General features: G+C 42.0%; 1 protein-coding gene across 1 annotated transcript in view; it reads left to right on the top strand.

Annotated features, from left to right (window-relative positions):
• The window catches only part of CENPH (centromere protein H), a 36,296-nt gene extending 11,795 nt beyond the window's left edge, over window positions 1-24,501 (top strand). Inside the window, exons 4-9 of the mRNA XM_077462616.1 lie at window positions 595-666; window positions 1,522-1,578; window positions 2,164-2,227; window positions 10,779-10,830; window positions 17,134-17,291; window positions 19,982-24,501. Of these exons, the coding sequence (XP_077318742.1) occupies window positions 595-666; window positions 1,522-1,578; window positions 2,164-2,227; window positions 10,779-10,830; window positions 17,134-17,291; window positions 19,982-20,074 (496 nt within the window). The 3' untranslated portion in view covers window positions 20,075-24,501. The remainder of the gene's footprint in view (window positions 1-594; window positions 667-1,521; window positions 1,579-2,163; window positions 2,228-10,778; window positions 10,831-17,133; window positions 17,292-19,981) is intronic.
• Window positions 24,502-25,230: the final 729 nt, after the last annotated feature.

Genomic DNA, 25,230 nt, shown 5'->3' with positions numbered 1-25,230 from the left:
CATACTGCCTGCTGCCATGACCTCTGCACTCTTCTCATGCATATAATACCTGCTGTCCTAACCTTCAAACTCCTTCCCTACACATACTTCCTAGTGTCGTACCAGTCGCACTCCTGCTCACCTTCATACTCCCTGCTCTGCACTCCAGTACGTACGTCACCCTCTACACACGCTCTTCTCTTGTGCACAATCACAGCACACTTTTACCTTTTAATAGTTGTGAAGCAATTCAATTCAGAATTATGTCTCCTCGAAGCAAGAGACCTTTTTAGAGGTAGGTTAGCAATTGCAGCATGTATTTTACCCATCAAGAGTTTATGGTGTAAAGTAGGCTTTTTTTTTTTGCCTATTTTGTTTTAAAGGCTAAGTTTACCATATGTAAAAAGTTATAAATGCACATATTTTTTCAGGTAAAAATTTGCATTTTAGTTTTTTTTACACGGGAGGAAGATAAAAATGAGCTACCAGTGTAGTGATTTGTGCACTTGTGGTCCACTGAGAACCACCATCCATCTTCTGTGGTATATTCCAGGCATTTTGTGTTAATGGGAAGTGTTTTCCAAAAAAATCTAACTATTAATGTTTCTTTGACAGAGTTAGACAGTTGGTTCTGGGAATTGAAAATAACAAAGTTTCATATTACAACAAGTCACTGTTGGTGCAAAGGTAAGACCAGTGCCTCTAGTCAAAAATATGTATATTTTGCTAGACAATTACTTGGCACCCTCAAACATATATGTATATATATATATATATATATATATTTTTTTTTTTTTCTAAGCAGAGGCCCTAAAGAATAACATGGTGGGTTTTACAATTTGTCACACCGTATTTATGCAGCAGTTTTTTAAATGCAATTTATTTAAAAAAATACACTTTAATAACTGTTAATGCATACAAACACATAATACCCAATTTTTTGTGTAAAATATAAAAGATGGCCAAGTAAATTGATACCTAACATGTCCCACTTTAAAATTGTGCACGTTCGTGGAATGGCACCTATAGAATTGAAAAATCTCCATAGGCAAAGCTTTTAAGCCTTTACATACCAGTTTAGAGCTACACAGGAGGTCTGGTGCTAGAATTTTTGCTTTCGCTCTGACATTTGTGGAAATACCTTGAATGTGTGGCATGATCATCCTTTACCCATGTGTAAGCGTTTGCATATTATGTATGGCTGGCTCAAGCCTGGTCCCCTTGCATGGAATGTACTTATTTTAATGCCATTCATTTTGCTGGAATGATTGTAATAAATCATGGTAGATCAAAAGTAACTTGAGGGGGGGGGGGGGGGGGAAGAGACTGAAGCAGTTCTGGTGTACTTTGAGTTTAGAATTCTGTATGTTGGGCAGGTGCTACTTTGTTGTATTGATTTTAAATGAAGCATTTGTGTTAGAGATATCTTGTATTTAAACAATGTTTTATTATTTAATAACTCTATATTCCTTATATCGAATCTTTAAAAAATGTCACGTATAATTGCATTAATTATTTTTCTTTGTTTTGTATGCATACAAGAATGCAGGTATTCTACAGCATTCAGAACAAGTTACCAGAGAAAAATGCAGATTCAGAGTAAGTTCCTGGTTAATTTCGTGCACATACGGCAGTTTTTAATAAAATAAACTCAAGCATTTTATTAAATTTATAATTTATAGTATTTGTGAATTCAAAACAATTAACTTTTCAACACAGTTCTTTAAATCATGAAATAAGAAAGCAAACTGCTCTCAAGTGTAGCATGCACACATCTAGGACACAAATCTAGAGGTGCCCTCGCATGTCTAGAGCAGCTTCCAAGTACTGCTGTTGCACTCGGTTGTCAAGCCATTCTAAGTGGTAAATCTTCACTTCCAGAAATTATCAAAGCCTGTCCACTGCTTTCTGCATTTCGCTCATTCCTATTGGTTAATGTGGGTGCTAGTAATTGAAAGGCATGTTCCTGACTTGTACAGATCTTCATGTGCTTGTGGGTAAAGGAAGTCAGGACATCAGTACTATCTGATATATAATCTGACTGCATGGGAATGAGGCTGGGCCAGAGCTGCTATGGGCAAGCAACATTTGTGTATAATGGGTATAATTGGCAAAAGCGAGTCTGATTTTCTGTGTTAAACATTCTTAGGAATGTCAATAAGTGGATGTTTGATTTTATTTCAGGGTTTTAACAAAAATCATGAATCACAGTTTGACTGTTGCTTCTCTGGCACTTAAGGAACAAAAGGTAAGTCCTACTCCCGTTTGGTCTACATTTATTTCCCCCAGCCCCATGTGGTGATAATCAAATCAGGAATATTGCTAATCACTTTCAGTACAGCACCCGAAAGATCATGGCTCCTCCCACAACAGGAAAAGCCACATCATCCAAAGATTTAATAGGAGGCCTCCACGCAGTTTCCTTCAGTTTTTTTTCTTTTTGTTTTGTTTTTATTTCCTCCAGCCGGAGCCATGATCTTTCAGGGCTATCCTGCGAGACAAATGGTTCTCGCCTGACTTTTTTTTTCTTTTTTTCTTGCGAATCCTGGACAGCCTCTTTGTGTGGATTGTATTTCAGATTTAGTCAAGAAGTAGTCGCCATACATTTGTGGTGATCTGGTTACAACCATTAAGGAAAAGTTCCGTCCATTTTTCAAGCTTTCATGTCAAACCTGAGAGAAGAGCCAGGACCCTCAGGGGAACCCAGGGCTCCGCAGCCGTTATCGGAGTCTCAGGGGACTTTGGTGCAGGTGGGAGGTCTGATTTCCCAGGTTACTTCTCAAGAAGGGACAGATTCTGGGGAAGGGGAAAATTAGGCAGGTGCCACCTCCTAAGTACAAGATGTCCCTAGAAGAGGTAGGAGAACTCCTGAAAGTAATCCACGCTACCTTGGGGATGGAGAAGGAGATCTATCTGCACAATGGTCTAGGAGACTCCAAAGGTCGCACTTTTCTGGTCCATTCAATAATCCCAGAATGGCTGGAGCTGGATACAAACCATTCTTTTCTCGGACCCACAAAATAAGTTTCTCGTTTGAGGAATATCCTGACTCCATCTGGAACAAGGTCCTAAAACTGGATTCCGCTTTCTCGCAGGTTTCGCAGTCAACCGACCTAGCTTTTGAAGATATGGGCACCCTAAAGGAGCCCATGGATACAAGGATGGACTTACTCCTTAAGAGAGCCTGGCAATCGGTTATGATCAATCTGAAGCTAGCAATGGAAACAACATGCGTTGCTAGGAATTTAGAGAACTGGATTAATCAGATGACATCCAATATTAATGCGCATTCCCTGAAACAGGAGCTTTTGGACTCCTTTACAACCTTATCTGCAGCAGTGTTGTATATTGCGGATGCTTCCGCAGAGTCCATACATATGTCAGCTAGGTCCACAGCATTAACAGACTCTGCTAGTGGAGGGCCTTATGGCTAAAAACCTGGCCCGGAAATGCCGTGTCAAAGAACAGGCTGTGTATCTTCCCCTTTGCAGGGGATTTGCTGTTTGGTTCAGAGCTAGAATTCATTCTTGACTGCACAGACTATAAGAAAAAATAGTTTCCGGTCAAGAAAAAGAAGGTGCAGACACATAAGCGTTTTTTTGCCTCAGAGCAGCAGGAAGGTACAACTCAAGGTAAAAGGAAGTCATGGTGTTTACAAAAGCCCAAAGGTAGGAGTGGAGTGCTCTTCAATCCTTCTGCAGCTTCCAGAAAGACTCAGTGACTCCTTCCAGTCGGTGGAAGACTCCAGGAGATACTTCTGCAGTGGAGAGGCATTACACCAAACCAGTGAACAAAAATAGAAGTAGTACATATATTAAATGTAATAAAAATAATTAAGTGTGACGTGTGAAATTGCAGCTGCTGTACACAAAGTGCTAAAACTTGACAAATGGATAAATAAAAATAATTGAAACGCTCGCAAATAAGTGAATAAAATGCAGACATTAAATGAAAACAATTCAAGTGAATTATGTGCTCCAATATTAAAGTGCAGTCGTGCTCCAAATCTCAAGATGTGCCACACTCCCTCCTTTTTTGATAGAGTTTTTTTTTTTTTTTTTTTTTTTAATGTCACTGTGTTTTAACCACTTAAGTCGTGTGATGTGGCTTTTATAGCATTTTTATTAATTTTTTTTTTTTTTACTAGTAATGGCGGTGACCAGCGATTTTTGTTTTATTGTGACTGTGACATTATGGCGGACACATCGGACATTTTTGACACATTTTTGGGACCATTGTCATTTATACAGAAATCAGTGCTATTTAAATACACTGATTCCTGTGTAAATGACACCGGCAGTGAAGGAGTTAACCACTAGGGGGCAGTGTAGGGGTTATGTATGACGTTGTGTCATGTTTTTGTTTTAATTGTAGGGGGGCGTGGGCTGGGATGTGAAACCACTGATAGCCTTTCCCTATATCAGGGAACAGACGATCGGTGACAGCCACAGTAGGAAGCACGGGGAGAGGTTTGTTTACACAGACCTCTCCTCATTCTGCAGCTCTGTGACCCGATCACGGGACACTAGTGGCGATCGGGTCCGCTGTTCCCGCAGTCATGGAGCTCACGACTGGGTCAGGGGCATGCTCCCGACCCACAGCTGGGCACTTAAAGAGCAACGTACAGGTATGTGCTTGTGCCCAGCCGTGCCATTCTGCCGATGTATATGTGCAGGAGGCGGTCCTTAAGTGGTTAAATAGCCTTGCAGAAGGTAAATGTATTTTTTGCATGTGTACGCTGTAATATTTTGTTCTGTTGTTTGGTCTTATGGCTGCACCATCTTTAATGCATCTTTTAGGGTGTGCCCCCCCCCCCCCCCAAAATATATCTTTTTGTTGCTTTTTACACTCCATCCTGTGTCCCCACTCACCGGATGGAATGGACCCCTAGCTTTTCAGTGTGGGGGCCGTTCAGGCTTTGAGACCTTGTCACATCAATGTACCAAGAAGATCTACAGTGTTTATAACCGTCACAAGTGAATCATGATGCCCAAAATAATGAAGAGAAGGGACCATAGTGAAGTATTGTTAACCAAAGAATTTATTGCACAAGTGGACAAGTACTTACAAACTGAAGGTTAAAAATAGGCATGGATTCAGCAACAGTTTAAAACGGCAAGCAAATGCCGCCAGAGTGCGTTTCACCCGAAAACTGGAAGTGATGTCTTGTGGATTATGAACCGGAAATTCCATGAATGCATTTCGCCCTCCCACAGGGTGTCTTTAAAGGACCTAATTTCCGGTTAACAAAGCCAGCCTTAAATACACATATAAAAGGTAATCTCCCACACAGTCAGCCAATCAGAAGCTGCAAGGCAGAAATTGGGTCATTTTGAAGGATCCCTGTGGGAGGGCAAAATGCATTGATGAAATTTCCGGTTCCTAATCCACGAAACATCGTTTTCGGGTGGAATGTGCGCTGGCGGCATTTGCTTGCTGTTTTAAACTGTTGCTGAATACATGCCTAGTTTTAACCTTCAGTTTATAAGTACTTGTCCACTTGCGCAATAAATTCTTTGGTTAACCACTTCCCACCCAGGCCTATAGCAAAATGTGGGGTGGGCGGTGGTTCAGTTATCCTGGCTGGGCGTCATATGACGTCCTTCCCGTGGGGGAGCACATCGCGGTGATCGGTGGTTCGGATAATTAAACCCCCCCCCCCCCCCCCGATGACCACACTGGACCACCAGGGAAGGGGGCAACATGTGGATGGCCAGGTATGTACCCCATGTTCCATCCGCATGTTCAAATGAATGCCCAATCTGTGCCCAATTGGCAACAGTATTTACTAAAAGAACAGTGATGCCCAGCAATGCCACCCATCAGTGCCTATCCATGCCCATCAGTGCCCCCATAAGTACTCATGAATGCCACCTCATCAGTGCCTGTCAGTGCAGCCATATCCGTGTCCATCATTGAAGGAGAAAACATACTTATTTACTGAAATAAAGAAACTTTTTTGACAGAAAAAAACTTTCAGTCTTTTGCGCAAAAAAAAATAAAAATAAAAATTGCAGAGGTGATCAAATACCACCAAAAGAAAGCTCTATTTGTGGGAACAAAATGATAAAAAATGTGTTTGGGTACAGTGTTGTATGACCACCCAATTGTCATTCAAATTGCAACAGCACTGAAAGCTGAAAATTGGCCTGGGCAGGAAGGTGTCTAAGTGCCTGGTATTGAAGTGGTTAACAGTACTTTTACTATGATCCCTTCTCTTTTTCATTATTTTGGGCATCATGATCCACTTGTGATGGTTATAAACACTAGATCTTGGTATATTGATGTGACTCGGCCATCCCTGGCCAACATCTCAAGGCCTGAACGACCCTCGAACTGAAAACTAGGGGTCCATTCCATCCAGTGAGTAAGGACACACGATGGAGTGTGGTGAGATTTGGAGCACAACTGCACTTTAATGTTGGAGCAGATCACCTTTTTTTTTTTTTTTCTTTTTTTTTTTTTTCCCCACTAATTGTTCATGAATGGTTTTCATTTAATGTCTGCATTTTATTCACTTATTTGCAAGTGCTGTAATTCTTTTTAGTTATCTATTACACTAAACCAGTTTATTTTCAACATGTTCTCCCAGGGTTATGTGATCGAATTCACTGAAGAACCTCCAAGAAGATTTTTGGTGACAAACACCCCAAGGGATTCAGCCAAGGCTCTTGCCATGAAGTCCCTAATTCAGGAACTGAGCTCAGAGTCATTGTTCAGGTTCCTCCAAGGGAGTTCTTCCAGGGTTTCTACTCTCATGTATTCCTCATTCAGAAACTCTCAGGAAAGTCCCATCTTATGCTAAATCACTCGATGGCGTACAGAAGCTTTTGGATTGATTCCATATTCTCAGTCAAAAACCTCCTGAACCAAGGGTGCTACATGGCATCAATGGGCTTACAGGATGCCTACCTCCACATACCTATTGCCACCAGGTCCCAAAAAATATCTGAGGTTGGCATTGAAGACATGGAAGGTGGTGTTACACCTGCAGTTCAGAGAACTCCCATTTGGCCTGTCATCGGCCACAAGAGTTATCACAAAGGTAATGGCCGAGCCATTGGCACCTTTTGCATCTAGAGGGAATCTCAGTAATTCCTTATCTGGACAATCTGCTGTTTTTCGCTCAAACCAGAGAAATGCTTCAGCAGAACTTTGGTCAAAGCTTGTGCTCACCTAGAGTCCAAAGGATTGATCTTAAACCTCCAGAAGTGAAATCTGATTCCCTCGCAGGAGTTGTTATTCTTGGGGTACCGTATCAACTGGTGGAGCAAAAGATCTTTCTTCCAGAAGAAAAGGAGAAAAAGCTGGTGGAAGTAGTTGCATTGTTGCAGTCCAGTCAGCTCCTGTCCATCAGCAAGATCATGTCAGCATTGGGAACCCTGACCTCTTCCATACCTGCAATTCAAGTGGGCAAGACTTCACTTCAGACCCCTGAAAAGTTTCTTGTTAAAAGTCTGGGATCACCAGCAAGATTCGCTGGACTCACAAGTGAAGGTCCCCACCCCTGTGAAAAGGAGTCTCTTTTGTGGTGGAAGAACCAGACAAGGTTTTCAGCAGGTCTGTTATGGTCCTTCCCGGTCCAAGTAAGGTTAACAAAGGATGCCAGCTCCTGGGGTTTCGGGGGCTCACATGAGCGGTCGACGGGCTCAGGGCTCATGGTCCACAAGAGAAGTAGTAAGATCCTCAAATGTGAGGGAAGTAAAAGCTATAGAAATGGCCTTGCTGACGTCTACCGGAGAAGTTCAAGGATTAAATGTATAGGTACTGTCAGACATTGCCACTGCGGTGGCCTACATAAACAGACGGGGGAACCTGAAGCAGAGTTCTTCAGTGCCTAAAAGGAAGTATTCTAAGATGGGCAGAGCTCCATATTTTTAATCATTGTCTGTGGTCCATCTAAGGGTTTCTAAACAAAATAGTGGACTTCCTCAGCAGAAACCAGGTATGCGAAGCAGAGTGGCGATTGAACCTGGAAATCTTCAATATGGTCATCAATAAATGGGGGCAACCGAAAGTAGATGTCTTTGTGACTCAGGAAAATGCACAGGTGTGTCTCTTCTCTCTGAACTGGAGATTAGATGCTGTGGCGCACAGTTGAAAGTTTCATCTGTTACGCCTCCTCTCCCCCCCCCCACCCCCCTTTCAGTTTATCCCTCAGGTCATAAGGAAAAAACAGAAAGGGGCTACAACAGTAACCTTCATCACTGGTCCAAGAGAGCTTGGTTTTCATTCCTTCTCCAAATGCAACTAGAACCGTATTGGCACCTTCCGTGGAGATGGGACCTGCTGATGCAAGGTCCTCTACTTCACCAGGAGGTAGCGAAGCTAAAACTCACAGCTTGGCTTCTGAAGAGCAGCTTTTGAGGAAGGAGTTTTCAGACGGGTTGATTGCTACCCTCCTATCTAGCAGAAAAAGTGTTACCAGAGCAATTTATTCCAAAGTCTGGAAAGTTTTTAACTCCTGGTGCACTATGTCCAGCAGGTCCCTTTTTTTTTTTTTTTTTTTTTTTAATAAAGGATATTTCTTCTAATCTGGAATTGCTGCAAGAAGGATAAGGGCTTAACAGCTAGTACCCTCAAAGTTCTGGTTGCCATGCTGGAGTATTTCTGGAAAAATCTATCTCATCAAAACCCTTAGTGATCAGATTCTTCAAGGCCCTCACCCGGTCCAGACTGGTAGTGATCAGAGGCTGTCCAAAGTGGGACTTATCTGTTCTGCAGGTCCTGACCAGGGATCCCCCCTTTTTTTTTTTTTTTTTTTTTTTTAACCTATGGCTTTTGCCTCCCTGAGACAGATTACATTGAAAAACATTTTTTAGTTGCTATAACAGCTCGAAGAATTAGTGAGCCTCAAGCCTTGTCAGTCAGGGAGACCCTTTTTTGATTCAATTCGGACAGAGTTGTTCTTCGGTCCAAAATCGAGTTTGAGATTATACTTCCTACTTTTTTTGTTCTAATCCTTTGGGAAAGAAGGCAGAAGAATTCCATACCTTGGATGTTAAGAGAGCAGTCTTGCCTTGAAGCCACAGAGAACTTTAGGCATTCAGACGCATTATTTGGTTCATATGCTGGTAGTAAGAAAGGAAGACAAGCTACCAGAGGAACCATTGCCAGATGGTTGAGACTGGCTATCACAGAGCCTATTCCCTTTCAGGCCAAGAGTCTAGTTGGTATTCGGGCTCATTCTACAAGAGCTTTGGTGGTGAGTTGAGCAGAAAAAGCTGGTGCCACCCCTGAACAGATCTGTAAAGCAGCTAAGTGGACAAGTCGGACAACGTTTGCCCATCATTATAGGTTAGACCTCCTGACAGCAGGGGACCAGGCTTTCAGTAGGAAAGTCTTACAGGCTGGTGTCCCTCTCGATTATCCTTTTCGGTGCTGTCCTGAAAGACTTTTTGGGAAAATTCAAGTTAGATTTACTGGTAACATGTTTTCCAATAGTCTTTTGGGATAGCAATAACCCGCCCTTTTGTTGCTGTATACTATGATATAACTGTCACTTATGTTTGAGCTGGGGCTGCAGGTTCCCTATAAAAAAACTGAAGGAAACTGCGTGGAGGCCTACTATTAAAGCTTTGGATGATGGGGTGTTTCCTGTTGTGGGAGGAGCCATGATTTCTCAGGTGCTGTCCTGAAAGACTATTGTAAAACAAGTTACCGGGATGTCTACCTTTTAACTATTCAGCTCAACAAAAACTGAAAAATTCAACAACCAAAAAGTGCAGCGCTATATGTAGATATTAATCGTCCCTTCCTTTTTATATACAAAAATATCTGCTGTATGACAATCCTTCGAAAATAACTGCAAAAAAAAAGTCCAATAAAAATTTTGAATATCGCATAATAAAATTTAACAAGTGCACAAAATTACTACAGAGTCCGTAGAGGAATAGGAGTGGCTGAACATCAATACTTCAAAAGATGGTGAGAGAGTGCAAAAGTAGGGAAATCTTCTCAGACCACAGTGAGCAGTTAGGAAGAGTAGAGAAACTTACAAATCCCAGGGCCTATGCACACCACACCACCAGGGTGAGACAAGCAGGAGCTTACCAGAGCAAAAGGGCCTCTAATATATAGTGGTAAGAGGCGCTTAAGGATATTCCTGTGGGTTCTCCCATCCCCATAACTCTTCTCCAGATCCATGGTTAAGCAAAATACTGGTTGTCTCCCGAAAGCGGCAGGTCATACACATGGTTATAAATAAAATCCAAGCATCATCCTACAATAGAACAAAAAAACATTCTAAATAGTGAAAATGCGTATAAAAAAAATACATTTATTTAACCAATGCACTTAGACTTCTGAATATAGCGCTATCAATATTCACAAAGGTCATCCAACTGCCAGGTTCCAAAATGGTTGTGGTTAGATTGCACATGTAAGGTTTAGCGTGTCCTGGCTCCTCCTTACATGTTTCATCATGCATGACGTCATGATGGCGACTGTTGATTCCCTGACATGAAGGACAAAAAAGTCTTATGTGCATATAGAACAATATTTAGAAGTGAATAACCATTAAATAGAACTTTAGAGTTTGCAGCTTTGAAAACCATGAAAGATTACATGCTATCTGCATCCCAGGCATGGGACCTCTAGAGGACAGCAGGTTGTGCAGAACCTATTTTTTGCATGTTCCCCAAAAACAGCCAGGGTGTGTCCAGAGAATTCTTATGAATATAATAGGTCAGACTCTGGTGCTTACTAAACCACATGATCTTTACAAATAAATGCTGTTTATTGGGGTACAAATGAAAAGATTTGGATATGATTTCCTAAAACCAACATATTTTTTACAGGAATCTTGGTCTTTGGAGAAGCAACTTATTGATATAAGAGCAAAAAGAATGGGTATGTTGTAGCCAGACCTAAGTTACCTTTCTTTTTATCGTGACCTTGCTGAAGCAGGCTGATCAACTCAGATGCATTTAAATCAATTTCAATCATTTACTAAGCTGTATGAGGTATTTTCCGAATGATTTTCTCATCAAAATGTTTATACATATTTTTTATATTGTGTGTGTGTGTGTGTGTGTGTGTGTGTATGTGTATATATATATATATATATATATATATATGTATGTGTGTGTGTGTGTATGTATGTATGTATGTGTGTATATATATATATATATATATATATATATATATATATATATATATATATATATATATATATATATTGGGCTGTGGGGGAATTGGCTTGTGGGGATCACCTTTTCTGAATGACAGTCAGCAAAACAGGCGCTAACTAAACAAATAGTCTCCTCTCTAGACAGTGTGGGGCTGGTCCCCATCACCCACAAAACATACGGAAAAGCAAACCTTTTTTTTAGTCCAACAGCCAGAGCTCCTCTTGCTCAGGTTCCTTCCTGAGTCTCCAAAACCAGACCCTGCTGTGCTCTCTTCCTGGATATTTAAAGTCCAGCTGACTGCGGACTCGAACATCTGGACAGGAACCCAGCCTGCCACAGAGGCTGGAAAAACCAGGCCGGATTTTGGTTTAGTCCCTTACAATGGCACGAATGTGAGGTGAAATGTACCTATTATCGTGTATCTCACCTCGCATACCTTCACTATATATAGATGGAGATTATATTTTTTACATAATATCTTATACCATTTGATGTGCAAGGTGTGGCGTGTGTGTTGTATTTTATTCTTATTTATTTTTTGTTAAATCATTTACTTGCACATAGTCTGGTTGTAAAAAGACATAAGTTTATCAAGTGCAACCACTGGAAGGAAGAAAAATACTCTCCCTCCCATATATACAATCTTATACCCACAGTGGATCTGGAGGAAGGCAAAAAAACAACAAAGCATGATCCAATTTTCTCCAGCAGGGGGTACAATTCCTTCCTTATTCCCTGGATTAACTTCATCTATAAATGTTGGTATCCAGTTATATTATGTACACCTAGAAAAAAATTCAGGCCTTTCTTAACCACTTCCCGACCAGCGCACGACGATGTACGTCGACAGAATGGCACAGGGCAGGCATATTGGCGTACATGTACGTCCAATATTCGTTGCCGCCGTGCCATCGGGAGCGCGCCGCCGACGGCGCGCTGGTCGGGACCCCCGTGAGTCCGGTCTCGGGACCCGCGGACTCGATCGCCGCGGGCATCCCCGCGATCGTCTCACGGAGCGGCCGAATGGAGGAAATGCTGTATAAACAACATTTTCCCATTCTGCCTAGCAACTAGTGACGCTGATCTCTGCTCCATGTGATTGGAGCAGAGATCAGTGTACACTAAATGAAAGCCCAACCCCCCCACAGTTAGTAACACACCCCTAGGAACACTTAACCCCTACACTGCCACCCACAGGTTAACCCTTTCACTGCCAGTGTCATTTACACAGGAATCACTGCATTTATATAGCAGTGATTACTGTATAAATGACAATGGTCCCAAAAATGTGTCAAAAATGTCCGATGGGTCCCCGACAATGTCGCAGTCACAATAAAAATCGCAGATCGCCGCCATTACTAGTAAAAAAAATAAATAATAAAAAACTATTAATAAAAATGCTATAAAACTATCCCTATTTTGTAAACGCTATAACTTTTGCGCAAACCAATCAATAATCGCTTATTGCGATTTTTTTTTTTTTTTTTTTTTTTTTTTACCAAAAATATGTAGAAGAATACGTATCGGCCTAAATTGAGGGAAAAAAATGTTTTTTTATATATTTTTGGGGGATATTTATTATAACAAAAAGTAAAAAATAATGCGTTTTTTTTCAAAATTGTCGCTCTATTTTTGTTTATAGCGCAAAAAATAAAAACCGCAGGGGTGATCAAATACCACCAAAAGAAAGCTCTATTTGTGGGAAAAAAAGGACGTCAATTTTGTTTGGGAGCCACGTCGCACGACCGCGCAATTGTCAGTTAAAGCGACGCAGTGCCGAATCGCAAAAAGTGGTCTGGTCTTTGACCAGCAAATTGGTCCGGTCTGAAAGTGGTTAAATCCACTGAGCTGGCCAAAACCACTTATTGAGGGAGTCTTAATTTATTTTTTATTTTTTTCACAGCTCTTACTGTGGACAAGTCTTTCAATGTTTGGAGATGAAATCACTTTTCCCCCAGTCATAAAGTGTTCCCTTGTCCTCTGTGATGACCTTTTAACCACTTGCCTACCAGGCACTTACACACCCTTCCTGCCCAAGTCTTTTTTCAGCTTTCAGTGCTGTCGCACTTTCAATGACAATTGCGCAGTCATGCTACACTATACTCAAACAATTTTTTTTATAATTTTCTTCACACAAATGGAGCTTTCTTTTGGTGGTATTTAATCCCTGCTGAGTTTTTTTTTTTTATTTTTTACAAAAAAAAAGACCAAAACTTTTAGGGAAAACGTTTATTTTATTTTATTTTTTACTTATTATTTTTTTTCTGTCTGTCAGTAAATTTTGTAACTAAGTAATTTTTCCACCTTCACAGATGTGTGCTGATGAGGAGGCACTGATAGGCTGAACTGGTGGGCATTGATGAGGTGGCACTAATATATGCCGTACTGATGGGCATTGGGTGGCAGTGATGGGCGGCACTGACTGGCCTCGCTAATGGGCACTGATTGGGGGCACTTGTGGGTAGTGGTGGGGACTGATTGCTGCCACTGGTGGGCACTGTATTTTGGCAATAGTGGGCACTGTTTTTGTGACACTGTATTTATTGTAATCAGGGCACTGATTATCAGTGCCCTGATTACATCCCTAGATGTTCTCCTGTGAGTAGATGCCGATGATCAGCTCTCCTCTCCTCACACTGTCAGTGTGAGGCGAAGGAGAGCCGATTACCGGCACTTCCTTGTTTACATGTGACCGGCTGTAATTGGACACTGCCGATCACATGGCTAAAGAGCCGCGGAGGCGGCTCTTTACAGAAATCGTGGTCGCGCAGCGTCCTAGCAACACAGCGTGGCCGCTGTGCTGTGTGCCCGAGAGCCGCCATTCTGGGACTCCGTCATATGATGGCATCCCAGAACAAGAGCTGTACGACCCCGCCGTCATTTGAAGGTGGGTGGGCAGCAAGCAGTTAAACTGAATAACTCAACACCAAGTTCTCTATATGGACCACGTATGTATACTTGTTGATAATATCCCTCCTTAACCACTAGGCGTCCGTGCTATAGTCGAAAGACAGCTGCAGCGCGGACTCCAATTGCCGGGAGGACGACCTCCTGTTTACTTCACCAATGCGCGATGCCGCGGGCGTGCATCAGGGAAGTTCTTTGTTGGCCATGTCCCTTGAACACAGCCAATCGCAGATCGTGCTTAATAGCCAATCACAATGGCCATTTAACACTCGATCGCAGTGTCCAATGGGAGATTATCTCATATGTAAACATATGAGATCATCTCTCATCGCTGGCTCTCTCTCCTCACACCGAGACAGGGTGTGAGGAGGGAGAGTGAACGGCTGCAGCGTCAAGATGTGAAAAAAAGGGGAGGGAAATAAAGTGCTCCCAGTGCTGCCTGTCAGTGCCATCTGTCTCCAGTGCCGCCTGTCAGTGCCATCTGTCCCCAGTGTGTCAGTGTGACGTATTGGTGCCATCTGTCATCAGTGTCACGTTTCATCAGTGCCATCTGTCATTGTGTGCCAGTGTCATTGTCCTGGTGCTCCAGGGCCTTCATAAGTGTAATAGGTAGTCAAGATGTTAGATGTGTAATGTCTGCTCCTAGAACATGTGATGGTGCTCCCTGCAAGTTGGGCCTCTCTATGTGTCCAGGCTGTGAAAAAGTCCCATACATGTGGTATCGTAATACTCATGAGTAGCAGAATGTGTTTTGGGGTGTCATTTGTGGTATTCACTTGCCATGTGAGAGAAATAACCTATTACAATGACAATTTTGTGGGGGAAAAAAAAAAATAAAAAAAATCTTCATTTTGCAAAGAATTGTGGGAAAAAATGACGACAACATCAAAAACCTTACCATGCATCTTACTAAATACCTTGGAATGCCTACTTTCAAAAAAAGGGTCATTTGGGGGGTATTTGTACTTTCCTGACTTGTTCAGGTCGCAAGAAATGAGATCGGCCACCAGTACATCAGATGTGATAAATTTTTTATGATTTGCACCACAGCTTGTAGACCCTCTAACTTTCACAAAGACCAAATAATATCCACTAATTTGTGTTATTTTTACCAAAGATATGTAGTATGAAGAAAAATTAATAATGTGCAAAATTTTATCACAGAAACTGAGAAGAATTTTTTTTTTTTTTTTTTTTTCAAAATTTTCGGTCTTTTTTTCATTTATGGAGCAAAAAATAAAAAACCCAGAGGTGATTAAATACCACCAAAAGAAAGCTCTATTTGTATGAAAAAAAGGTACAACATTTGGGTACAGTGTTACATGACTAATTGTCCTTCAAAGTGTGAGCACTGAAAGCTGAAAATTGGTCTGGTCACGAGGTGGGTTTAAGTGCCCAGTTGTCAAGTGGTTAATCTCCTCTTCTCAAGAGAGAATAATTGCAGTTCCTCCATTCTATCCTCATAGCTGAGCTCCTCCATGCCTCTGTTTGGTTGCCTTTCTCTGCACTTTCTCACCCAAAACTGAACTGCATATTCCATAAGAGATCTTGCAAATGATTTGTACAGGGGCACAATTATCTATATATATCTCTCTCTCCCTCTCCCTCCCTCCCTAGTCCATGCCTCTCAATACAAGAAGAAAGGATTTTGCTTTCTTTGGAAATTGCAGCTTGGCATTGCATGCCATTATTAAGCTTATGATCCACCAGAACACCCAGGACCTTTTCCCCAATTGACTCCCCCAGTTATTCTCCTAGAACTCATGATGTGTGTATGTTTTTAGCCCCCAAGTGCATAACTTTACATTTAAGAACATATAACCTCATTTGCCACACAGTTGCCCAGTTTTTTTTTTTTTTTTGGTAAAGACTTTGATCTACTTTTAAATATAGGCGTACTACTCAGTCATTGAAGAGGCTTTAAAAATTAGTCAAAAATGGCATTGAAATGACGGAGCTCAGTTCTTTTAGGATGCGTGGGTGTGTGTGCTATCTGGCCCATGTACTTCACTTTTTTTTTATTTTTTTTATACTGTCTAAATATTTCTGGACCATATCACTTTTGAGCCATTGTGGTTCATTTGGGACTGTGTCAAAGCATCCCGGTTATGGCCATGAGCTCCCCCATGCTCCTTTGTATACACAAATCTGAAGGTATTTAACCAATTTGCCTTCTCTTTGCCTCACTCTGCTTGAAGGAATTGGGTAGCCTGAGTCTAGGTCTGCTTTAAAGTGTAAATCCTCGTACACACGGTACGATTGTTGGCAGGGGATTTTCTGTTGACAGACTGTTTCATAAAATCTTACCGTTAGTACACTCCTTTTGACAATTGTTGTCCAACTTTCGGCCAACAAATGTTGGATGGCAGGCTAGTAAATTTTCGGCGGACAGTTTGACGTCTGATTTTTTGTATGATCAGCACACAAATCCATCACACAAAAGTCAAAAGTACAAACACGCATGCTCTGAATCAATGCTCACGAAACTGGCAGAAGGGGCCCAAAGGGTGGCGCTCAAGAGCTGAAATTCCTCGTAGTATGTCATTGTGTTCGTTTTTATTGAACAATTGTGTACCATTTAGTATGCAAGGCAAGATCCTGGCACATGCCCTTTTGACAAAAATCAGATGTTCGGTTGGCCAACTAAAAAAAAGGTGAACTAAAGCACTACACACACGCCCCTAGTCCCCACTGCATTTACCTCCATCAATGATTAGCGTTCACTGCCCATGCATCTAGTGCAGCAGTGCCGGGATTTTAAAGTCATTGTCGTCTTCCACTTCTCTTCTTGGGGAAGCTGGGACAGATCAAATCGATTCCAGTTTGTCACATTGTGGTCGCATGTCAGCACTTGCCAATTGGAATCGCTCTGATCCAAATGGTGAAGGGGACTGGTAGGTGGGTGTAAAGGGTTTAGCGTGGTCGTCTATCTTTCTTTCTTCCTTTCTTTCTTCCTTCCTTCCTTCCTTCCTTCTTTCATTTTTCCATTTTTGTGAAATGATGAGCTTGTACTTAAATTCCCCGTCGGATAGTAACAGAAATACAGCAAAAAAGTAAAAGCACATTGTTTTCTCACATTTTACATTTTCCAATATTTGTAACTTTTTTTTTGCAGCCCTGAAAGAGAAGAGCACTGCGCTGATGACAGAAGTTCTGTCCATTGTAGATGAACTAAGATTCCAGAAAGAACCAAAAGAAGAGAAATTAAAAAAAATATTCAAACATGTAAAAAGGGAAACGGACATTACCTTCATGTTGCAGAATATATTCCAGGTATAAAATCTAGCTATATGCTTTTATTTTCTGTGAAGAGTCCACCCATGGGTTGATAAAAGGTGGGGAGATTGCCAGCGGCATTGCTGGGGTTGGTGTCACCCCTCTCTCCCCCACCCTGCAGGCAGTCCATGGTCATGCACCCCAAACCGGCCCCTGTAAATGATGGTATAGGGCAGGTTGGGGTGATATAGGGCAGGTTAGCGTAATATAGGGCAGTTTGGGTTGGGGCAGGTTAAAGAGGAAGGTAAACACCAGATTTTTCCTTTTTAAAAAAAATTATAATGCAGTAATGTATATAGACGTTTTGCATGCAAAAATGTCACTAAAACAAGGTTTGGAAATGCCTTTTTTTTGCTTTTATAAATTTTCCCTTCTTGCGGGAATCGGCCACACCATCTTTACTATTGATTGCTGACTCTTGTGTGGACGTCATTTCCGCCCTTTCTTTCCTTCCCTGTGTTAATCTCACGCATGTGCGATCGCGGTCATATGTAAACCAAGCCTCTATCCAGGAAGGTGAGGAGGAGGGCACAGTATCGCGAGGCTTCCTTTCCTGTGCCATTCAGAGTGAAAGGAAATAAGCTGACATGCTGTGGATAGTGAAACGGCACACATAGCGTGCCGTTAAAGCTGCTACGGACTAGGCATGCACCGGTGACATCATTACAGATTGCAGGACGGATTATGAGCAAACTGTTACATTAAGTGACATTTCACAGGCAGCGATTAGCTGCCTGTTCTCTGCAGATTATAATGAGCTGAAGTTGAAATGGAGGGTTTACAACCACTTTAAGACTCTATGTAGTCAGTGTGCAGTACCTTACAGCACAGCTGCAGAGATGAAGACACTTGAGGCTGCTGTGTCCTTTCCTCTTTCAACTCCTTCATCCGCAGGATTAGCCAGAGTGAAGGAGACTCTGGGAGGAGTGGTCCACCAACTCCAGCGGCGTGTCCTGCTCGCACCACTTCGCTGCATCTCTGCAAGTGCAAGCAATATAGTGCACTATGTAGTGGCAGCCCCGGTGTCACCCCTCTGGCGGGTGTCACTTGATGTGGGTCGCCCCCCTATAGCGACGCCACTGGAGATTGCTCTACTAAGAAGTGTACTGAGTATTATGAAAGCTGTGAGACAGGCACTTACCATAGCACAAACAAATTGGATAAGTAAAACAGCAATCAAAAAAGATTGCCGTTGAAGATATAATATGATTCAGGTAAAAAAAGAATCCTATTCTTCTTTGTATAATGAAAATAATGAACACTTTCGGGATGCGGTTGCCAAACTAGGCCTGTTATGGTGTGTAACACGGGGAAAAAATGTGGTCTGCCAGTCCACTTCTCCTTTTTTTCCTTGACCTAAACTAACCCACCCTCCCAATCTGCAGAGACCTACTTATCTTGATCCAACAGTTGCAGCCTCCAGTGATTGTTTATATTCTTGCTGCACCTGCATATTATAGCCCCTTCTCAGGTGTCTACATTGGTTCCTGCCTGGCATGCACTCTTCCTATCAGATGTGCAGTAGTAGGGTTCTCTCAGCAGAGGGAGGAGGAAGAAGATGATGATATCAAAGGGGAATGGTGGGAGACAAGAGGGACAGTACTGGATCAGCAGTCCCTCATCTGGAATCGTTAACGAGCCTCTCCCTCTCCCTGATATTCACCTAACAGGATTGTTGGCAATGATTGAGAGGGTAGGCTGAATCGAAAAACATTTTTTTTTTGCCTGGAATGGGACTTTAGGTATACTGTCAATATTGCATATACAAGTTACTTGTGCTATGGTTTTTTATTTAACCACTTGCCTACTGGGCACTTTTACCCCCTCCTTGTCCTGGCCACTTTTCAGCTTTCAAAGCTGTCACACTTTGAATGACAGTTGTGCGATCATGCAGCACTGTTTTTATCATTTTTGTCACACAAATAGAGCTTTCTTTTTGTGGTATTTAACCACCATGTGGTTTTTATTTTTTTGTCAAACGAAACGACCAAAAATTTGGGGAAGAAAAAAACTCTTTTCTTACTCTGTTATAAAATTTTGCAAACAGGTAATTTTTTTCTCCTTCACTGATAAGTGGCACATACACCCTAAAGCTGGATACACACTATACAATTTTCTGTAGATTTTTTTTCCTTCAGATTTTCCAAAACCATATAATATGAGGTCAAACCTTAGGAGTTTCAATTTGTATGCAATCAGGTAGGCCCTTGCACTACATGGTTTTGGTAAATCTAAAGGAAATCAGACAACAAAAGTTGTATAGTGTGTATGGGGTCTTAAAGATGGTGCAGCCATAAGCTCATACAAATATTACAGCACCCACATATTACATTTAACTCCGGCAAAGGCTATTTAAAAAACCTGAACGTTTTCGAAAAATTTCATTTTTGCATGTGTGTGCTGTAATATTTTGTTCAGCATGAGGAAAGAAACGCTGATAACTAGCAAGTCTGTTTACATCGTAATCAGTGGTGACTGCACACAGCTAATCATATGGTAAAGGTCTGCTGCTACCCTGATCCGTGATCAGCTGTATCTGAAGAAGTACTGAATGACCACACTGTAGCTGTCATTTAGCTATAGTGCGTTTGGGCAAATGGTTAATTATGTATTGTACTACTTGTATTTTAAAAATGTATACAAAAAATATCTCTTGATTAATTGTTTTCTTTTTTAATCTTCTCCAGAGGCTCATTCATGCCAGTCGTGTGAACTGGGCAGAAGATCCAAAACTAAGAGAAGCTGTCATCAAAGCGGGAAAGGATTTAAACAGTTTTTAATATTTTATCCATAATTCTTTTATTTTTTTTTACGCAGATATTTAACATGTTAAATGAAATTTTTTATTCTGAATGTGAATTTTTTATTTAAAATCAAACATTTAGCACAGACCAAATAGATGGTAATGTTTATATAAATTTGTACTCCAAATCATGCTACAGAATAACTAACTATTTCCTCATCCAGTGAACTTGTTAATGGAGCAATAGAATGGCATCACCCTGTAATTGTAAGATTCTAGGAATCTAAAAGTCCTCCCCAATAGCAGCGTCTGTGTTCAATGATCTTTGGAGACTTTATTTTAACTTAATTTCCAGCACAGCTTCACGAGAGGCCCCTCCCACCTATACAAGAAACCCATGATCTATATTAATATAAAAAGACCCTTCACCCCTCAGTTGTAGGAAATAAAGACATACGCATAACCCATATATAAATAGGTAAGCTAAAAACAATTACTGAAGGACCCAATACTAGAGAGGAAATAATGTTGTCCTGAAAGTTTTTCCTGGAAATCAAGTTAACGGGTATATAACTCTGTTTTCCTTAGTCATCTTGCAGGACAGCTTCATGGAAGGATAAGCTCAAAATACCTTTTATGGGTGGAACCATGACTATTAGGACCTTCTGATCGAAGACCCGGCCCAAACTGGACATGTCTGGAAGCTAGACTATGTAGCTGTCTTGTCGATCTTACTGGGGGAGGCTCCAGCCCTTCTGTCCCAAGCAATAGCCAAAGACCTTTGTAGAATGTGCCTTAATACCTGGGGGAGGGGGTTAACTCCTGGGCCCTATATGCTGCTTCAATGGTTACTTTAATCCATCTAGCTATAGTTGTTTTTTTTATTATTATTCTTATTATTATAAAAAAAATTTGTGACCTTTTTTGTTTCTTCTATCCAATGCTGTTGCTGGCTCTGCACTGAACTAAGTGATCAAAGACCGCTGATTGCTCACTTCTTCCCTCCACCCTGAGCAGAGAACCAGTGGCTGGGGCTCTGCCCCTCTAGTGCTGGGCTATGGAGGAGGGCAGAAGCAGCTGGCTTAGTCTCCCAGCACCTCGCTGAGAGCTTGGGTCTTCTGCCTATCCGGACATCTGAGTAGATCCTGTCTGTAATTGTTAGCATCTTTCCAGAGCCTGGTCCGGCTGAGTGACGTCTGCTGTCAGCTAAAAACTGCTCACAGGAGTGCAGCACTCCTGTGATCCAAAGAAGAAGTAGGGCCAAAATAGTTTTGGCCAGATTTCTCCTTTTAAGTCATAGGTCAAGCATGCATGCTACACATCTGGTTGCCAGAGTGGGCTTGAAATTGTCCTCACTGGCTTCCCATGCTTCCTTCAAGTAACCCCTTGTCTTTTGGTCCATAGGTTCTCTTCAAAATTTAGGGTGTTAAATATTTTTTCAGCAGTACTTCTGCTTTGTCAGATGGAAAGAGGTATCTCTCTGACTTACTTTAGCTCTCTTCTCCAAGTTCCCCCTCCTCTGAGACTAATTTGATGGCCCAGATTATCTCCAGCTCCTCCACTATTGAACTTGGGGTTAGGGTAGCTAGCTGCTGACATGGTTGATCCAGAAGTACTTGGCAATGCTTTGCTTGGCAAAGACTCTTAAAGGGTTGGAAAGTATGTGGTGTTTCTTTTTTCATGTAATCTATAACCTCTTTGAGAAGATTCTCTAATTTCTGTACTACTTTGTCAATTCTAACAAAGCGGCTTTTCTCAGGAGCTTGACTTTTTTTTTTTTTTTTGCAGGACATGCATACAATGTTGACCTGGGGAGGGGATTTCACTGACTGTTGCCGCCTCTTTTTTTCTTCAGGCCTTTAGCCTTAAGGAAAGTGAAATCACCCATGTCAGGCCTAAGCAGTAAAAGAGAGAACCATCACCAGCCCTCATAGTAACCTGACAATACACAGCCCCTGCATGCAGTGTTCCCCCTAGGCTTAAAACCACTGACCCCAGTGCTGCAAACCAGGAAAGCCAACCACCAAACCCCACCAGAGGAACACATCTTCAGAGCATAAAAGTTTTAACAGCTGATTCCCCCGGAATGAGCTTTAGTTATACTTGCTTGTGCCCTCTCCACAAGCAAGAAGTAGGATAAAAAAAAAAAACAGGTAGTTGTCCATCAACCCCCTCCTTCCTACCTTAGGAACAATCTCCACTTGTTCTGTCAGATCTGCCTCCTTGGATACCAGACTTCCAGCACTATCTCCACCTGAAAGGCTGTATGAGACCCTTTACTGCTCCGCCTACGCCCCTATGTCCGATGTGACGCTGTGGATTAGGCACCCTCGTGTAAGGACCACCAACTCCAGGGTATATTTAAACATTATGTCCACCGCCCACCACAAAGATGGCTGGCTGATGCTTCTGTCCAGTGAAGAAATGATGCTATGCTCAAAGTGCTGAAAGTACCACCATTACATTGGGTGGGGGCTAGCAACACAATGCAGCTCTGCCATATGGTGACTACCAAGCAGGATTAAGGTTCCTCTAATCTATAGCCACTTTGGACAGGTGCCTCTGCCCCTGCCGCTGTTACCCGGACCAGTAAAGGGAGAGGGAGTCGCTGCCTGGTAACCACCACCAGCAAAAAAACTGGCCCCAGGACCCATGCAATAGTACTTCCCTTAGGGTCCCTGCTCCTGTTAAGGGAGGCCTATTCCTGGAAAACCCCTGCATGACGGCCTGCAAAAAAATGTGTTTCTTGTCTAGGTGGGAGGGGTGTCTCTCTCATAAAGCTGCCTAGAAGATGACTTGGGAAAACAGCATTACTAACGGAATGAATGTTTAGATGTGAGAACCATGTATTTTTTTTATTATTATTTTTTTTCTGACCTTCTAATATTTGATTATCCTAATGGTGCAGTACCAGTATTTAATCTTGAAAAGGGATTTAGAATATAGTTTTGAGATGTGTGGATGTTGCAGTTACTGACCTCAGCACAGGGGTGGTGGGTGAAGCATACCTAATGCAACTGTTTTTGCTGCATTTTTAGAGTGTTTTGGATGCATTATCGCATGCTAAAGTGCAGTATTATAACACTACAGCACATATGTCAACCTTACGGACCGCATACTATTTCATATGGCCCTCGCACCCAGGGCATTTTTGTTTTTTTTACTCCCCACTGTCACATCTAAATGCAAAAGCCTTCTGTGTTTACAAGAACAGCTGTCCTCCCGGCTTGCCTTGCACTTACAGCGAGAACAAGGGAGATGTAGGGACCATGTGGAATGGGGCATCACATAATAACCTTCAATGTTCTACCTATCAGCGCCCGAGTGCACAGATGCCAACCAATGATCTCCCTGCAAGTAGAGTCAGGCTGGGTAGGTGAGAAGTGAGTAAACTTTTGGGGGGGCGGGGGGATTGGAGGAGTGGAACTGAGATGTGGGCAGCCTGTGAAAGAGCTGAACCCTGCCCACTGCATAGCACACCCTTAAACACTGCCCACTGTATGTAGCACACTCCTGCACTCTATACACAGGGCAACCCCCAAAACTGCAATCTGTAAATAGCATACCCCTGAACTCTGCACTATGTATGTAGTGCACCCCTGAAACTGCACTCTGTACACAGCACATCTCTGAACTCTACACCTAACAGACTCCTGCTAATTATTGCCCCTTTACGATCCTACAACTGTTAATACAGTTTATCCACACCCACTGTTTGATGCAGTTCGGCAGTGGGGGCATGGTTGAGTTCCTGCACCTATTCTCTGGGGGAAAAAAAACTTGCTGGATAAATATATATAGTCTTACAAATACAACCAGCCTTTTGAGGGCACCTCTGCGCTATAGTGAGAATCCAGCTTTGGGATAGAGTGTGTTGCAGCTGCGAGTCCAAGCAGCCTCCCGTCTCTTGCTGAGAGAAATGACCGTTCATATTCTGTCTTCTAATATGGGCGGCCAGTTTTCTGCACCAGCCCCAATACAAAGAAATGAAGAGTTAGAACTTAGTAGAAAGGCAATATGAGCTTTGGGTACCTGGGAAGTTGGGCAGTGAATGTGATCAGGCATTTAATTGTGTGTATTTCATCATCAGGAGTCTTGTGCAAGACATTTGTCCACAATAGGAAACCGCACAAACAGAGCAATTTCATCCTTGTTTCCTATAATATTACTGACAAGTCCAGTCACGCTTGCCCTGATGATATGGAACATACCTACATACCTAAAGGGATCTAGCAGACGCTTGTACTTTAATTCCAGAAATGTATTTTTAAGAAAAGATGGCTAATTTATTTTTCTTTTTATTGATTTTTAATAACAAGCAACATTGGTTTTATAACTCTCAATAAGAGGAACAAGAGTAGTAGTTCTACTATGAATGGTAACATCATACACTTTTGTATATATTGTATTTAAAGAGCTAAATATAGCAAAGAATTTACAAAAATAAAAAGATGTTGTTTTGTGTTTTTTTTTTTTTTATTATATATTTCTCATTGTTGGCTTGATGTGTTTAATGTTATCCATTAAAAGTTCAAGAGAAAGTGGAGCAATGTTGATGTGATCACACCCTCAGACTGAACAAGGAGAGGAAGAGGTTGATGTGTAGTTAGTAGTTATATCAACAGTTATTGCCCTTTAAGGCCGCGTACGCACGGGCGGATTGTCTGCCCAACTTAGTCCGCTGAAACGTGTTTCAGCGGACAATCCGCTCGTGTGTGGGCTTCAGCGGACAGTCTGACGGACTAAGTCTTTCGGAATTTCCGTAATTTTGTCCGTCCAAACTTGGTTTCAGCGGACAGTCCGCTCGTGTGTAGGCAAGTTGGACGGACTAAGTATGGCGCATGCTCAGAAAGGATTTACACGCCGAAGGTTGCATTGCAGTCTATTGGACGTCGTATTTCTAGTCCCGTCGTACGTGCTGTACACGTCATCGCACAAGCTTTCAGCGGACTGTCTGTTCATCGTGTGTGGTCAAGTCCGTTCATTCAAAAGTTGAACGGACTGTCTGTCGGATTGTCTGACAAACTTAGTTGGGCAGACAATCCGCCCGTGTGTACACGGCCTAAGGCTTCATTCGCCTGGCCATAAAAAAAACGCATATAAAAGAGTTTTTTTTTTAACAAGTTGTTGACTCACCACAGTAGTTATACTGAGGCAGGGTGGAACATGCAGGCACAATCACGCAAATATACG

This window comes from Lithobates pipiens, unplaced genomic scaffold (genome assembly GCF_037356315.1).
Source record: "Lithobates pipiens isolate NorthernLeopardFrog02 unplaced genomic scaffold, aLitPip1_a1.2 Scaffold_3, whole genome shotgun sequence".
In the NCBI taxonomy this organism is placed as follows: domain Eukaryota; kingdom Metazoa; phylum Chordata; class Amphibia; order Anura; family Ranidae; genus Lithobates; species Lithobates pipiens.
The sequence above is the reverse complement of the archived record's forward strand: the minus strand, read 5'-3'. Positions and strand labels throughout refer to the sequence as shown.